Here is an 18,590-nt window from a genome sequence, read left to right as displayed (position 1 = left end):
ACATGTACCGATACTTTTGAGCTCCAAGACCACACTAGAGAAAAATTCAAAAGTTAGGAGGCAGCTGTCATGTGTAAGGAGCACACGGAGCTCCTGGGATTTGTACATCTCTGTTTTAATTCACGGTTTTGTTTTTATAAATATAAATAATGGGATTTTCAGATATTAGTTTTGCGAGTACTGGTACTTGCCGAGTACTGGTACTTGCCGAGTACTTACAGGTACAAGTACTGATACATTTGTTTATTGTCATGTGACAGATTTTCTAAAACAATACAGATTAATGATTTCAGGACAGTGGTGGAGTGCCAGAGCCCGGTCCCAGCTGCAACCCTGGTAGTTCTCATGAAAATGCCAAGTATCTGCACTGGTACTCGAAAAGTATCTGTGCATCCCTAATATTAACTGAACTGCATGCTAAAAATATTTTCTAAAGACAAGGGTGGGTCTCGTTATAACTGTTTCCATGTAAGATTCACAAATTTTTCCAAGTGGATTCAGTTGGAAAAATGGCTAAATCTTGAGTGAAAGCACTTATAAATAGAACTTCTTTCTCAAAAAGCCCATTAACTTCCATCAAAAAGTTGAGGGCTGTGTCTGTGCTGACCCCTTATCTGATATCCACAATGCTGAGATGGACGGCCTGTTAGGTTGGCAGTGTGTGTGTGGCTTTTGATTTCTTTTTAGTGAGTTTAACAGCAGAATCATTTTTCTGATCATTCATTTATCTCACACAGCCCAATAAGTGAGTGATGCTGGTCCATGAGTGACTTTTATAGCTGCACAATCGCTTATATTATAAGGTGCGGACTGACTGCTTCAAAGCTGCAGATAACAACAAAAGGATCCCAGAGATGTAATTCGTACTGTATCTTTCTACAGCTCCATGTGTTAAGAAAAAAATTAAATGGATGTATGGTGAGGTGAGGACACAAGTTGGATTCATTGGGCTTCATTTATAAAACTTCTGTTTATAAAAACGTATAGCCGGGCGAATTCCATTTGCACAGCACTAGCACCCCTAGATGGCGCTGACGAGTATAGGAATTGTATATCTATATAATATAACAGTGTATTCATCAGAGACCTCTAGGGACATTAGTGCCGTGCGAATGCCATCCACTGGGTAGAAGTTTTATTCATGTAAGTGTCCACCGATTAATAGGAAGGATGGGGGGGAGGAGGCTACTTCCTTGTAATATTTAGAAGAGAACTATGAGGTAAGTGTTTTTTCCCCATAATTCTCTTAAGGGTCACGGGAGGATATATACTAGCATCCTCCCGTGACCCAAAGCTCAGTATATCGCAAGCTACAGTATACTGAGACTGCCGCAGCCGGGACGGATCCCAACATTACTGTCGAGATCCACCCTGCTGCATGATTGACAGCGGGCTCTGCCTATCTAGAGGTAGAGCCAGCTGTGCCCACCCCCTCCTCCGTTCATTCCTCCAGTCAGCGCTGGAGGATCGGAGCGGGAATCCCTGCAGGGAGCTATGACTGGCAGTCACGGCTCTCTGCAGGGAGATGATCGAGAAGTGAGCGAGCGACGCTATGTGTTTTGATTTGTTCTCCCTTAAAGATTTATAAAGTTATTTGCAGCCGCCACCAGGAGACTTCACTTTGGAAGTCGTGTTGCTTATTAAAGCTGTAGTTGAAGCGCTCTCTGTAGTTGAAAGCAGTCCTGTCCGTACACAGTTTCTATAACACCAGAGCATGTTTGGGGTGTCTCACTCACTTCACACAAAGTCCGAGGCTGTTTTAGGATCACACAGGACTAAGGATCCATTCTGTGTTTGCTGTTATTAATTGTGGAATCCGTTGTAAAGATGTAAGTGAATTGTGCCCTTTCACCTCCACCTGTTCTGTTTTGCTTCCTCGTTGCCTTTGTAGTTCATATCCATTGAGAAGGTTTTGTGCTTGGCTCAAGGGAGCGCAGCCAAACCGGTTCCGTCTTTTTACTCGATCTTTGTTTAATTTGGCGCACGGAGTAGCTGCTTTTTAATGCTTAACAAAGACAATTCATCCACGCTGCAGAGAATCTCCAGGAATTCTTTTCTTTACAGTGTGATTTATGACGGCTGAGCATACTGTGCCTCACAGCTGTTAAACAAAGGGAAAATAGCAGCGAGTAAGCTTTTAGGTGCAAATGTTAACGCTGCCCTAAGCTATTCATTTTATTCCACTCGGCTGTTCCAGAGCGCCACCTGGTGGAACACCTCTTGTGACAATGTAACCGACATGTAGTAATACAAATTCAGCAATGAGTTTATGTATCTAACGTGATTCCAAACTATCTGGCATTACATTTATAAAGCTGTATAGATGCATTGCGCTATATTGGTCAGGCAGGAGTGACCGTGTATGCAGCATCCTAGATGATCTCTAAATTATCATGGGGACAGTATAACCATACAGGGATTAAAGTCATCAAAAAGTCCTCCAACAGAATCAGTGCATAGCACAGCAGAGGCTTATTAAAACAGAATGGGGGGAATTTATCAAAACTGGAGCAGACCAAATCTGGAGCTGCTGTGCATGGCAACCAATCAGCTTCTCTCTTTCATTTTCGAATCTTAACTGAACAAACTGAAGAGGGAAGCTGATTGGTTGCCGTGCACAGCTGCTCCAGATTTGGTCTGCTCCAGTTCTGATAAATTTCCCTCACTGTATTTACATGTCTCATTCCATCACATATCCCAAAAATAAGAGGATTATTCCTCACTTCAGGACAGTAGGCCGAGTCATGCAAATCATCGCTTTACACCGCCAAATGCGCACCCAGAACCGCTGGTGTATAGTGCAAATATAACCTAATATTATAGAGCCATTTACTCCAAACTCTATATGCGGAAAAAATGGCTTGAGTGGAGTAGGGCTTGGAATCCAACTGGGTATTATAACCAAATCTACATTATCAAGAAATATTATGCTGTCATTCTAAGATAGAAAGGTGACCGTGAGCTTGAAAATTCTACTATTTCTAGGAATGCACAGATACCAAGTACAGTACTCGGTACAAGTACAGATACTTTTCCAGCTCCAAGACTAGACTAGAGAAAAATTCAAGTTAGGCAGCTGTCATTTGTAAGGAGCACACGGAGCTCCTGGGATTTGTACATCTCTGTTTTAATGTATGATTTTGTTTTTATAAATATAAATAAAGGGATGCACAGATACCAGTTTTGTGAGTACGAGTACTGGTACTTGCCCAAGTACTCACAGATACAAGTACTGATACAGTTTTGTTTATAGTCATGTGACAGTTTTTCTAAAACAATACAGACTAATGATTTCAGGACAGTAGTGGAGTGCCAGAGCCCGGTCCCAGCTGCAACCTCTGCAACCCTGGTAGTTCTCATGAAAATGCCAAGTATCGGCACTGGTACTCGGTGCATCACTGATTTCTAGTCCACTGGTATACAGTGAGTGGAACTCTAGCTGTTGTCTATCTACAAGCCCCAACATGGCCTATCTGCTAAAGCGTTTATAATGTGCACCAGGGCATGCTGAGTCTTGTAGTTTCATAGCAGAATAAAGAGATCTGCTGTGTATCAGTGCTCACCTATCAGTAAATGGTCTATAAACGCCTTTAGCAGTCACAAGTTCTTGCCTGTAGCCTGATTTAAAAAATAAAAATAAAAAAACAAAAAACCTATAACAAATAAATGATCACATATATATTGCACATACACAGGACTTTTTATATCAGTCCCAATGCCATGAAGGAGCTCACAATCTAACATTTCTTCACACTCATACACACTAAGTGGTCCTTTAGTGTCCACAACCACAACCTAGCATTTAGCTGCCTTTTCTCTTGTACAGATTTTCTTTAGATGGGCTGTATAGTCTTTTCAGTGTTCACTGGACATACACTGTACTTTCTCTGTTATTATTATACAGGATTTATATGTATGTTACTATATACTGTCAGAAAACAAAGGGGCGACACAGATTACTTTTCTCAACCTGAAACAGTCCTTAACTATAATAATACATTATACTAGCATATGGCTCTGTTTTGGTGGATCTTTATTAAAGGAGAACTATGGGGTAAGTGTTTTTCCCCATAGTTCTCTTTAGGGTCACAGGAGGACATATACTAACCTCCTCCCGTGACCCAAAGCTCAGTTTATAGCGGGCTATTGCCTGCGATATACCGTGAACGCCACAGCCGGGACGGATCCCGACATTACTGTCGAGACCCACCCAGCTACGTGAGTGACAGCTGGTTCTGCCTATCTAGAGGCAGAGCCAGCTGTGCCCGCCCCCTCCCCATCTGTTCCTCCAGTCAGCGCTGGAGGATGGGAGAGGGAAGGTGACTGACAGTCACCGCTCACTGCAGGGAAACGATCGGAAGTGAGCGGATCGGCGGCATGTTTCTGCTCACTTCCCGATTGATAGAGCTGACCTGTGACAGCTTCTTTGTCACAGGTCGGCTCTAACTATGAGGATGAGTGGAAATCACTCACCTCATAGATCTCCTTTAAAAATAAATCATGAGAGCCTGTGACAGGTCTGTAACATACTGAACTGCTTGTTCTAACCAGCATTGTTTGGGGAATTTCTGTTTGCTAGAGCGATTGGAGCCAACCCTCTGTACTGCGACTGCAACCTGCGCTGGCTGTCAAACTGGGTGAAGACTGGCTATAAGGAGCCCGGCATCGCCCGCTGTACAGGACCCGCAGAAATGGATGGAAAGCTGCTTCTCACTACACCAGCCAAGAAGTTTGAATGCACAGGTAGTGCCATTCACATCTGTTTTCACAATGGCTTTTTTTAAAAGTGAATTTTACAAATGAATTTTGCTTAGGGGCTCGTATACAATGATGTATGGTAATATGGTAATATGGTAATCTGTGCATAAAAATGCAGTTCGGTGTAAAAATTAGCAGTTATCACTCAGATTTATTCACGCATAGACTTAAGGATGAGCTGCTTTTGTACCCCACTGGCATGCAGTTTCAATTAGGCTTGTAATACACGAGCACCAAGTGCACAGCACAGTATTAGGGCTTAGATTTTCTGAACAGATTTAGCATTTGCAGCCCCTTTTAGCACAAAGTAAAGCATATATTTTGCTAAGACCTCATTTGTCCGGAGTTGTTTGGTTCAAAAACCTTTTCAGCCCCGGGTATCAAAATCAAGTACTGGACGCTTCAATTTAATACATGTGTGTATGGGGCCCTAATTCAGTTTAATGGGCAACTTCAAAACATATTTTAAAAAATGTGCATGCTTATCACTCAGATGTCCAGATCTTCAGATCCTGAAAGGGACAGAGCTTCATGAGTTGGCTGTGGAATGAAACAGATAATAGGTTGATCGAGATTGGAGTTTAGAAGATTCTTCCACAAAGTAAAACATCCGTGTAAGAAGGTTCTGATGAAAGCAGTCCTTCCCAGCAGTGGCATCACAAAGGAGGTGCGGCCCGCACCCGGGTGACACCATTGGAGGGGTGACACCAAAATGACTGACAGTCATTTTGGTGTCACCCCCTCTAAAAAGTCAGGCACTCGGTCATGGACCGAGAGCCCGACACTGATGGGAGAGGGGAGGGGACCCGGCGGCATACCTCATCCCGCCGGGTGAACGTCCCCTCCTCTCTCTGCCAGCGTCCATCACCAAAATGGTAGCTGGCAGGCGTCAATTAGATGACCACGCATGCGCGATGACGTCACTGCGGTGTGTCACCCGGTCTCCGCTCTGGGTGACATCCGGCCTCTATACGCTCCTGCTTCACCGATAATTAGTATGGGCAGGAGAATGGTTTCTTCCATGAGAACCTTCCCACATGGCTTTCATAACACTGCAGCGATATAATTCACCATCAGTACTCATCTTAAAAAGATTCCCTGGCTATACTTCTCACATAACGTTTGTGCCCCTGGAGAGGTATTTTGCCTCCACTCATCTTAGCAGTACATGACCTGGTTTTTAAGGACCTTGCTCACATACAAACTTAGCCAGTCTGCCTGCTTGGATGACATTTCCAGCCGAGAGAACTCTGCTGCACAGTTCAAATGTTTGGTTTTCAACAATATTGGCAGCTCCTAGTCCCAGTAGAAAGGCATATGCTGGCATGCACCAGGTCAACCAGTCAGATGAAACAGGAAGTGCAAGCAGTTTGCCCAGCCTCTGATGAGAACAGGGTGGGGAAGCCATATTATTGAACTGGCAACAAGATTTTTACACACAGTATTCTCATTGAGGGGCAGAAGAACCCTGCTACAAGGGGAACTGGCATTGATGTTGAGGCTTTAAACAACCAATAACAGTGATTAAAAATGAAACCTGGAGGAGCCCTTTAAGGGCTCAGTGGCCAGCATTACTGTGTGTGTGCTGCAGGTACTTACTTGTAACATACATAGCATTCCAGTAACTTTGCGCTGGCTGTTAATGGGCTCTGCCGCCATGATGCATTTTCCCCGGTCCAGCCACGTCTCCATGGAGACACACCATGAAACCCTCTCGAGACACTCTTAGTATATATAGCTTCCTAGTCTCATATCTCCCACGTTTTACTGTACAATAGCAACTATCGATTTATAGCAGGTGAAATAAACCTTACAAAAAAATAAATAAATCAAACCTTCTGAAGGAAAATCATATTTTAGTAGGATCATAGCATTGCTGCCGGTGGGAAGTCAGGCCTTGTGTATACCTTTTTGTTTCTATATGACCAGGAAGTCGTATTTCAAATGCTAAATTCGGACACTCTCCATCTCCCTTTATTCTCGTACCATTTGCTGTATGAACTGCAGTTACATGCTGGCCATAGAGGCGATATTACACAATGCAATATTAGTTACAGCCACCTACAGAAAACCTTGCAGCTCCAAAACACAGTATTCTAGAACCTCTCCACTTTTCCCTGTCGCCGCCGCCGCTGATTAAAATGACCTTCATTGCCGATATAATATGGAATTCTCACAGAAACCTCTTCCATCTGTCCCTCTCCAGCCCGACTATATTCTACACCCAGCTAAATGACCTTCTGCCATTGTTTTAGGGGGTCGCTATATTTATGCTTCTCCTGTGGGTTAAAGAGACAGAATCCTGATTTACTACCTGCGCTCCGTGTGCCCCTTTTTTTTTTTTTTGGTCAGCAATGCATTTTGGAAATTGCTTTCCCTGAATATTTGTCACAAACGCTCACTGGAGCAGAAATCATTGTTAACTCCGAAGCTATAAAAATATGCTGGTTAAGTAATCTTTCTTGTTTAAATAGATTTCAGAAGCAGTGTTTCTTGCTTTTTTAAGGAATTGTGAAGAAAAACGTTCCTACTTTGACTTTTAAATATGACCCAGGCAAGCTTGTAAGCAGGGCACGGCGGAACTGGGAATATAAAACATACAGTAACCCTTTGTGACCTGCGGCCAATCATAATACAGTTCACTGTAGTCAGATTTTAAGAGGTCACATCTGAATGGTTATGGGACTGATTATTATCTCGCTTCTTTGCGCTACATTATTGAATAGGCGATAAAAGGGGCCTGTTCACCACCAGAATCCTCATCTGCGTCACACATCCAAAGTCACTAGTCAGAAAGCTTTGTAGGGCAATCTGTTCAAACTATTAACGTCAAACTGATGGCTTTAATATTTTCTTGAGATAGAGAGAGAGATACACAGAGAGAGAGAGAGAGAGAGACACAGAGAGAGAGAGAGAGAGATACAGAGAGAGAGAGAGATACAGAGAGATACAGAGAGAGAGATACAGAGAGAGAGATACAGAGAGAGAGATACAGAGAGAGAGATACAGAGAGAGAGATAGATAGAGAGAGCTGCCATGTGCAGCAAGGATGCAGGAACAGAGCACATGCCCGTGTGTACCAGCAGAACCACAGCGGCAAGGAGTGCCATTTAAAAACGTTTTTAATCACATGCCATTACCATGATGTATAATACACACGGCCACATACATCATTCTGCAATGACATGTGTTACAAGCTTTTCCTGCCATGGTTGCACATGTGTGTTTTTGTCCCAGATTTCACATATGTGTGGCTAGATTTCAAGGTGAGCAATATCTCCTATAGAAAAACATTACATTTGTTGCTACAATTAGGGTGCCCCGGTCTTTTCTTTTTTTTAGTGTTCAATCATTTTTGAGTTACCGACCTGGAACAAGAGTGCAGGTCTGGCATGTAAATGCAAAATCAAAAAGGCAAAATATCATTATCTGCATACTTATTGTGAGTCGGTGACTTAGGCCTCGTTCACACCTGAACGTTTTGTAGCGCGTTCTACGCTCGACGAACGCTCAAACATCTAAATCCCATTGTATTCAATGGGTCTGGTTCCCACCTTGGCGTATTTCAGCCCGTCCCTAACGCGCTACAAAACGGCCCACGCCTGAAAAGGTACATGTACTACTTTGGGCCGTTTTTGTTGCGCGTTTCCATTGGGATACAGCCAAGTAGCCCTCGGAAACGCGCGTTTGTCGCGCAATTTTTTTTACCGCGCATCGCACCGTGCATATGCAATACGCCTAGGTGTGAACCAGGCCTTAAAGAAATGAACCCAGAAGATCAGCATGATAACCAGCAAGGCAGTAAGCATTTTTAGAAGGGGGGTCAGCAGTGACAAATTTTACTATAGGTTTCCTTTGAGTCAGGGGTAGCCAAACTCTGGCCCCCAGCTATGGTGCAACTACAAATTCCACGATGCATTGCAAGACACAGATATGACTCCCAGAGACAGATGCGGGATAGGATTTTTAGTATCACCATAGTGGGAGGTCTGGAGTCTGCCTACCCCTGCTTTATCAGTATGTCTGCATGGGTACTTAATTGACGGCTAATTTACAATTCAGTAGACAGCATCAGAGAGTTATGTTTTGTTGGTTTATCACACTCCTGAAGCAAGACATATGTTCCCAGGAAACAAAGGGATGGAGTAAGGAAGTGTTTTATGTGATCACATTTTATGAACCTCATGATAAATATACCGGTATTTTTACATTAATAACCTCCTCCAGGTGGGATACAGTGATTTCTGTGCTATTGCATTGTATATATTCCCTGATATGAATAGTCCTGTGAAGTATGAAGATATATGAAGTAAATACAATTTAGAGGCTCTGTTCTGAAAGATATTCTTAGGTCACTAATTCAGAGGCTGAACTCGCAGTAATATGTCATAATAAATGATGTTGCTTTCAATATTTTATAGGGCCACCAAGCCTCAGTATCCAGGCCAAGTGTCACCCCTGTCTGTCCAGTCCTTGTCGGAACCAAGGAATCTGTCAGAATGACCCTGTGGAATACTACAAATGTATCTGTCCGCCTGGCTTCAAGGTAAGGTCCATAACTGTCCATAAAGTCCTCCTCATGTATCACTGGCCCCTCCCTTTTAGATTGTAAGCCCTCAGGGGCAGGGCCCTCCTTACCATCTTGTCTTGAATTGTGATTGTAATGTTTTCCTTGTATTGTTAAAGCGCTGCGCAAATTGTTGACGCTATATAAATCCTGTATAATAATGATAACTGAGCAAGATTAATGCTTAAAGCGATAACACAAAGGAGAATGAAGTGGAGTACCATACTATATCAAATCCAATTCTCAGATGCTGCCCTCCCATAGGTAAAGCAGAATTGTATCAAGAAAAGAAGCCAGACTTAGTGTAGCCCCCTGAAGAAGAGGATTGCAATATAAAGTATAATTTTGACAATACATATTATTAATATCAGATAATCCATAAAAAACCATTATTAGGCTACATATATAAAGTTCATGTGTGAATAATGTCCCCCATCAAATAAACTGGAAATATAAGTGATTTACAGTACGTATACATGCACAATGACGCATTTGGAGATCCACTTCTTCAGGGCTGGAATAAATTGTTAGATGATAACTCAGGGGTCCACAATCACACACACACACACACACGTAACGATAAATATATACATAACATATTAAGGAATTTGTAAGATTCATATTAGCATGACACATTTCCATTTCTAATCTACTAACAAATAGTATACATGAGACAAATGTAGCAAAACTCCTCCCCCAATACCACAGAGATAAGACACCTATTAGGAAGAGAAAGAAGAAAGGAGTCCCTCAGATGTGAGCATCCCCCCCCCCTTTCTATAGGCACACCACCAATTTGGGAAGCTCCCTGCTGCTATTGTACATTATATATATTTAGATTTGATAGGTGGCATAATTTACACATTGACCCTATATATGTACCCTTATATATACTTTTAGAAGTTCCTTAGCCATCAGTGTGAATATGATTTATCTAATATCAATAAAGAAATCAATATTTAAAAGCTAAACTCCAGGCGTTTATTATAATACAGAATATACAGTTATGTGCTGCATTTAAAACATTTAATGGTCTTTTAGTGAACTAGTGTAAGCACCTGAATGCCTTGAGGTCAGCCTCCTGTAATGACCTGTACATCAGCACACCAGTTTGGAGAGGGAGGGGCAACACTACTGGCCAACCAATTTCTGCTGCAGTGCACATGTGCTGACAGGGAAACATGCTCCTAGGAAGGGGGAGCGCAGTGTCAGAACGCAGGCGGTGTGTTTTGACCATTGTTCTCGATCCAGATGTGCTTCTGCTGCCGTGAAGGTCAAGGATCTTGTTGTACTTTGTGTCAGGGGTTCCTGGGTCACAAGCTTGTAGTGATTAGAATAAAACCTGATGATGAGTTAAATTCTCTGTTCCTTTAGAAATATAAGAATCTGGATGGTTTAAACAACAGATGGCTCTTTTTTTCAACATGGCAACTAACAGAACTGTAGAGAGCACAGAATGTGTATAAACATCAGAGTATTTGGTACCGATACAGATATTGGCATAGAGTATGTTACCAGTAGCTCTTTGACATAATGGGGATGATTTATCAAAACTGGAGCAGGCACAATCAGGAGCCGTTACCCATGGTAACCAATCAGTTTAGCTTTAGAACATGAAAAAAGATGATTGGTTGCCATGCCCAGCTGCTCCAGTCTTTGTAAATTCCGCTCAATGTACTTTTGTAACGGTTTTGTTTGAGGTATGGGGCTTCATTAAATGCTACAAAATATTAGTTTCCTCAGATCTTTGCCTGCCACTGGAAAAAACTATGTTTATAGCATCCTTTTTCACCAAAAAAATAGGAAATTACAACAAAAAAAGGAAATTACATGTGTCCAGTGATTGTCAAAAAAAATACTTACACCATTTTTACTTCGCTAGATGTGCGCAAATTTCTGTATTTCTTAGAAAATGCAAATTGGCTACCTGACAAAAGGTGCTGATTGCATGTTTTGTTTTCCCTCTCTACACTATAAAAGGAAGCACAAATTAAAAGCTCACAATATTCTGCATCTTCTGAATCACTTGTTAATTTAAAGCTTTTTCCTGTTCTGACAGGTGGTTTTACAATCACGTTTCCGAGCAGGAATAAAACATATTTATTATTTTACAACAGAAAGTAGAATTCTAGAAGCCGCCTCTAGGAAACAGCAGAGGATGCTGCACAGAGCATCACAAGACAACCGGCATTCAGCATTATCCTAGCACGGGAAAGCAAGAGTGGTGCTTTTAAAACCAGCTCAGTGCTCTTGTGTTGTACTTTTCATGGCATTCTGTTTTCATTTTTTAACCAGTCCTAATGGATTTGTGTATGCAGCTGTGACACAGAGCAAATCTGAATAGGAAAGGACATGCTTGGTCTCTGAAGAAACTTCGATTTGTAAACATCTTACTAACAGCAGGGCCCGGCAGTAAGGCCACTCTGGTGATGCTGCAGCATGTTATGTTAACAGGATGGGCTTGTTAGTGTATATTATTACAGTACGCTGGACAGGAAATGTCTGCTTAGGTTACTGCATCATATAACACGGTATGATTCTCTTGTTGTCTCTACAGGGTAAAAACTGTGAGATCTCCCTAAATGCGTGTTCTAGCAACCCATGTGAAAATCAGGGCGTTTGTCACCCCAAAGATAACGCTAGCGGATTCACGTAAGTATTGTGTTTATGATAAGAAATAACAGTATTAATAATGCACAGTGTCAGCAAGTCGTTACCGAAAACCTGGCAGATGCCCGGCCAATTCAAACTTAGCTTATGAGGGAACAAATGCATAGGCATTGTGTACAAAGCATGTGTCTACGTGAGCAGTAGCACAGTGGCGTAGTGGTTAGCACTTCTGCCTTGCAGCACTTGGGGGTCCATGGTTCGAATCCTGGCCAGGTCACTATCTGCAAGAAGTTTGTATGTTTTCCTTGTGCTTGCCTGGGTTTCCTCCGGGAGCTCTGGTTTCCTCCCACACTCCAAAGACATGCTGGTAGGTTAAATGGCTCCTCTCTAAAAAAAAAAGTGACCCTCTATGTATGCGAGATAGGGACCTTGGCTTGTAAGCCCCTTGAGGACAGGGACCTTGTGCTACTATGTAAAGTGCTGTGTAAAATTGTCGGCGCTGTATGAATACCTGTAATAAAATAAAATAAATCAGCGATTTATTTCTCAATTCAGAAACCAGCTTTCTCAATTCAGAATGACTTGTACAAAAATTATCTGGGAACAAAAATCACCAAGTCATTCTGAATTGAAAAAGCTGGTTTGATGACCAGTGAAACGTCTTCAAGAAAAATACAGCAAGTCCAGTTGCCTTGACTTATTTTTTTGCAGCTATACCCCGACTTGGACGAATAAGAACCTTCACAGACAGTAAATAACACGGTCAATGTTGCTTTCAGAAATTGGTCATATACTACTTGACTGAAGGGTGCGAAAATTTAAAAATTATCCTCATGGGAAAAGGGTAATTTTTGTTTTCCTCCAGTTTTTCATACTTGAAACCTAATGCAACTCATGCTGTGAGCCCAGACCCACGTGGTGACACCCCAGGGGGTGCGTCAATGACAGCTCAAAGGAAGTGGGTTGATGAACATTGGCTGCCATTCAACCTGAAAAAGCACCAGCAGAGGCCAGCAGAGTTTCTTTGGGGGACATCATTATGGACAGCATCAGTATTAAAAAAAAAAATTTAATTTGTACAAGATATGGTCATTTTATTTAAAAAATAAATAAACAGAAATTGAAGCGCTGCTTTAAGTCATGAGTGGAGCTACAGAATGAGGTGAAAGTGTACTGAAGAGTTTACAATCAGTGCAGTGACTGAAGGCAATACTCTGTACTTTGTCCTCAAAAATTCTAAACCGCTATTATTCAACCCCAACATCTCGGAGTTGTTGTAAAGAAGTTTTATGAGTTTAGTATAAAGTATTTCTCTAAGCCTAATTGTACTGCTTTGTACAACAGAGAGAACATTCTAACATTCACCGAAGAATACTTAGATAGCTGTGCTCTCAATAAAACAGCATGGAGGTGAAAGCATTTCTTCTCTTCTTGTGGCAAGTTTGTGAAGAGAAGAAAGAAAAACGTTCTCATCCGCTGGAAGGAAGCGCTGTATACGTTAGATAATGAGAGGTGCACTTTTGTTATGTTTGCAGATATTATTGTCAAGGATTTTGTCTGCAGGTGCATTTAAAATAGATTCACTCAAAGCTTCAGGGCTTTGCAGAAAATCTTACCCTGAGTTTCTATGGTAACATTTAAAGTTAGTTTCCAGTTTAAGCACCTCTAAAAATGGCAGCGCAATTTGCAAACAGCTTGCTAAACGTGTGATTGTGACAACATAAACCTCCTTGCTTTCGACTTTAGTAAGATGGCAGCTGTTTATTTGTGTACAATAATGACCTCGTGCTGGACATTCTAAAGAAACAAAATCAATCTGGGAGGCTCTCTTGTGGCACAAAAGTGTTTGTGAACTTTGACAAGTGCCATAAACATTTTGTGTCCCTGATCCATTAGAAGGGTCCATTCTGCCTTGCACCTCAATGTCAATGAGCAGTGTATGATGCTGCTCCGGCACCTCACTGTCAATGAGCAGTGTATGATGCTGCTCCGGCACCTCAATGTCAATGAGCAGTGTATGATGCTGCTCCGGAACACGTAAATATGCCCAACTGTAAAATGTTATGTTATAAATATTATTGTGTTTGCTGCAGGCGAAGGCCTCATTCGCACTGCGTTAACTCAGGGTGTACATCCTGTCTGTGTCCGAGTACAGACACCCGGACCCGCACAGATGTACAATTCGGGTGTGCGAACGACTTCATCCTCTCATAGGAAAGAACAGGATGCTACATTCACCACCTTTTCCTCCTGGGAATGGCCCTATACAGGCGTGCACACTGCACAAACTTGTATGCCCCAAGGTAATGCAGTGTGAATAAGGCCTTAATCATGCTCTTTGTCTCCTACTTTTTGACCTATTCCAGTTCTTTGTCAATAAATATATAACAGTTATATATTTTATATATAAAACTTGATTTATTCAACATGAAATATTTAACTGTAAAAAATATACACTTTATGTTGGTCTTTATCCTCAAAGGCTGCATGAGATAAGTGTTTTATCAGATAAGGCTTCCCAGTATTGTATTAAAATTATGCTGATGAATTGTGTACCATATTCCTTCCATTTTGCCTTTTTTTGTATACTCCAAAGCTTAATGGGGATGTGGTGTGACCATGGAGGTCTCTTGATAGAAAAAGTGCCTCGCCTCTCCTTTTTATAGAGCTGCCCAGTACAAAGGCTTCCATGATGTGCAGGGTGTTTGTGCTTCTCTTTCTGGCTCTTGTGTCTGACATAATACACTGTAATGTTTATTTCACAATAAGACCTGCCTCGTCTCTCCTTTTTACATAGCAGCCTAGTAAAAAGGTTTCCATGATGTGGAGCATGCCTGTGCTATATTTCTGGCTCTTATCTCAGAAACAAGACTTTTTTTATTATCAAGAAACAAAAATGTATAGTGGAATTTGTCAATCTTCAAATGTAGCCTACTAAAACAGCTTCTATGATATGCAGCATGTCTGTGCTTATATTATTCTGGCTCTTGCCTGTAATTTTTTTTTTACAGCAAGGCCTGCCTTATCGCTCCCTCTTACATAGAAGCCTAGTAAGAAAACTTCTATGATGTGCAGCATGTCTGTGCTTTATTTCTGCGACTCCCGGCTCTGACATATTACACTGTAATTTCTATTTCATGATAAAACCTGCCTTTTCTCCCTCTCTAACACGGCTCCCAAATCAAGCTGCTTACATACTCTCCAGCCACCATGGTATATGTGTGTGGCTATTGTTTCTGAAATATTGCTATGTAAGTTTTATTTCAGCATCAACTGTCACATCTTTAGAATGTGAGGATGTAATTTTGGAGTGTTTTTGTGCACTCTGTGGTTGACATTTTATTAAACTTTGTAGACAATACGATGTGTGGTACTGAAAAAGCTAGGCTATGAAACATGGTTGGCAATTGTTACATCAGGCATTTAGCATTATCTTATTTTTTAAGTGTAAACCTTCTGAGAGCTCTTCAGTCTATTCTGCCTACTACTTCAGCCGCTTAATTCCGGCCTATTACTGCTAGATGAGAGAAGAAAAAAAAACTACCTAAAATCTTTTTTTTTTTTTTATGGAATTTGTTTTCCAATTTAAAATTCATTAGATGGGTTGCTGCTGCTTTATGTAAGTGAAGGTAAAATGTCAAACTTAAAAAAATTGTTACACATATAAATTATGTGATGCCAGAATAGAGCGTCGCTGACGTGGTACCGGAAAATGGTACTATTCTGTAACACCATCGCATGTCATTTGAAGAATGCGTGATTTTTTTTATGTTGTCCTCAAAGTAGTCCTTCTCCACACTGAAGGATATTTTATTTTTTTCATTGGAAAATTCCCTCTCCTCTCTCTTTTTTTCCCGGTGCTCGCCGATACCAAATACCAATACCACAAGTCCCATTAAGGAAGCCAGGCGGCATGTAATGACTCAGCACCCGACTAGCAGGGAAGCCGTTCCCATGCTTCTCGTCACCCTGTGGCCAATCAGGAACACGTCATTACACGCTGCCCGGCTTCCTGATTGGAACCATTTGTGACGAGTGAGCATGGAGCCAGCTTCCCGGCCAATCAGGTAGCTGAGCATCACGTCATTACACGGCGCCCGGCTTTCTGATACCGGAAGTATCGGGCTAGGTATCGGAACATTTGGGTGAGTACTCGCCCAAATACTCAGCATCGATACCGATCCTAGTATCAATGCATCCCTAGTTATAACAGAATGTTATACAAAGAAGGATAATAATAAAAAGAAATAACAGTAAACAAATGTGATTGCGCTGTAAATATGAGGTTACTCTGAAACAGATGAACAAGACAAGGGCAGAAAACACACAGATGTACTTGTACGCCCTTTAGGAGAAATGAGATGAAATATCTAGCAGAACAGGGTAACTATATCAAAATGTATTCTTACGCTCAATTGCTTTCAGTACAATTTATTTTTCTTTAGTGTCTTTTTCAGTTACATTAAGTCAATTTAGACCGCACAATGGATGCTTTTTTTTTTTTTTACTGCACAGGATGATTATCCAAACTGTTTTTAGAATTCTATATAGCCCTCCAATTAACCTGTTCTGTACATTATGTTGCCATCTGTTACCTTCCCTTCCACGCAGACAAAAAAAAAAATGATGAGCGCTAATAAAAGGACTGTCAGTGTCTTCACATATTTACATTCTAAATTGTATTTTTTTTTTTACATCTATCTATAGTGCCTCAGAATCTGCTATAATTACTGTGATTTGCTTTTAACTTTGCATGCATCTAAACTGACAGCATCTCCCATCACCCAAGCAGCACTCTAAGTCCAGGCATTTCAGATACAGGGACCCACTTTTCACTTAGTCGCTGCGTTTCCCCAATCCAGGCAAGATAATTAGTTGCCAAAAATAAATCTTAGTCAAGGGGAGAAGGAGACCAGAGAATTGGGTTATTTGAAAATTATGTTGAATCAAGAGGAAGAAATGACCAGACCTGCTTCTAAGAGCCTAAAATTACCAGATGAAAAAAAAATAATAAAATAAATAAAATACTTAATGGCCTCTCGCTCTGTTGCCATGGCAACCAAGCATCTTTACAATAGGCCTATATTTTCCTTTGGGGTTTGCAAAGCCATTCAATCAAGCCATTTACTCTTCACAGCTTTCAACCTGCACACAAATCTTTCCAGCCTGCTTTTTTTTTTTTCTCTTCCTTTATTTTGGGGGAATTTACCGAGAGTAGAATCCATTTCAAATTAAAAGAGAGGCCGTTTCAGGAACGTGTGAACAACTGCATTATTAAAAAGAGCAAAAAAAAAGGAAAGATAAACATGTATAGGGACAGAAAAAAAGAGCGAAACAGAGGTAGTGCAGAGAAACAATGATACCAATGTCGTCTTTTATGACAATAGACGACTCATTGCCATTCCACATTGTTCCCCAAAATACAGATATTGCAATGCAAGAGTGATGTGACCTTTTTAGGTCTGAGGCAGCAACCTTCTGTTAGCGGAAGGCCATTTAGACCTTTCTTTGGAAGAACATTAAAAAAAAAAAAGATTAAGAATCTACATGAGCTCATTCCAGTTGTGGAGAACGGTGAATACCCGGCCGCACTGTGCGGTAATATTCACGGCAACCAATCAGCTTCTTTCATGTTCAAATCTTAACTGACCAAACTGAAGAGAGAAGCTGATTGGTTGCCATGCACAGCTGCTCCAGATTTTGATAAATTCCCCTCATTGTGTATATGTGGAAGAACGTTGGCAAAAATTGTATTTCAACACAGTTACGACAAAGGAACACAAGTTCTCTACCGCAGTATAATAAAAATGTTCTCTAGATCCACTCACCTGCACTGCTGCTTTTCTCATAGGTCAGAACTTCACAGTGTTGCCTACAATGGAAAATTTGGTATTAGACCCCATATGTGTTTGTGCAGCTCACCAGAGTAACATCCGTTCTATTCTGCTCCAATCAGCAGGGAATCTGTTCAGTGCCCATTTGAAAGGAGCCATAAGATTCCCTACAGTTTCCACATTTACTGCTAGTGTAAGGTGACACTCACCATTGACGGGAAGCAACAGGGGAAGATGCAAGCATTCAGCTAGACATCTCTTAAGAGCACTTACTGTAGAAATGAGGGGTAGGGCAAAGGGGTGTCAGCAGCTCTCTGCTGCGGGGTGCCATATATGACATGTAAGCTCTGGCGAAGAGGTGTTTACTACCTTGAAATAGAAAAACAAGGAAAACCTGACTGGATTGCTGTAAGGCTGCATACAATTTAGCAGGTGATGTGGTTATGAAGTCCAGTACTAATGCAAATCTGGCTCTTTTAAAAAAAATAAAAAATCAGATTTTGGCTTAGTGCATTGGTAATTAAACTGATTAAAGACCTGCTTCCAACTCACAAAAATAGAAAAAGGTTAAAAAATGTAGATCCTCGTTGTAAAGACTTTAATACTTTGGACTATGTAAAGATCTTTAGGCAGTAGTAAATAGTGACTGGCTGCATGGTGTTTTTGTGAACTTTTTATCCCATGCACCGGTTCATACTCAAGACTGCAGAATAATTCTGTGCATGCTTGTTTATCAAAATAATCACAGCTGTACCAGTACAAATACAGGACAAGCGTGCATACCTGTGAAAGCACATTGCCGTTTCACATTGTGTCTGTGC

General features: G+C 41.3%; 1 protein-coding gene across 3 annotated transcripts in view; it reads left to right on the top strand.

The window, feature by feature from the left end:
• SLIT1 (slit guidance ligand 1) overlaps positions 1–18,590 on the top strand; it is a 279,649-nt gene that overhangs the window by 243,967 nt on the left and 17,092 nt on the right. For all 3 annotated transcript variants that reach the window (XM_018565734.1, XM_018565736.1, XM_018565735.1), the window contains 3 exons: positions 4,580–4,743; positions 9,180–9,304; positions 11,883–11,977. In XM_018565734.1, the coding sequence (XP_018421236.1) occupies positions 4,580–4,743; positions 9,180–9,304; positions 11,883–11,977 (384 nt within the window). The remainder of the gene's footprint in view (positions 1–4,579; positions 4,744–9,179; positions 9,305–11,882; positions 11,978–18,590) is intronic.

This window comes from Nanorana parkeri, unplaced genomic scaffold (genome assembly GCF_000935625.1).
Source record: "Nanorana parkeri isolate BGI_ZX_2015 unplaced genomic scaffold, ASM93562v1 scaffold881, whole genome shotgun sequence".
Lineage (NCBI taxonomy): Eukaryota > Metazoa > Chordata > Amphibia > Anura > Dicroglossidae > Nanorana > Nanorana parkeri.
This window is presented reverse-complemented; position numbering and strand designations above follow the sequence as displayed.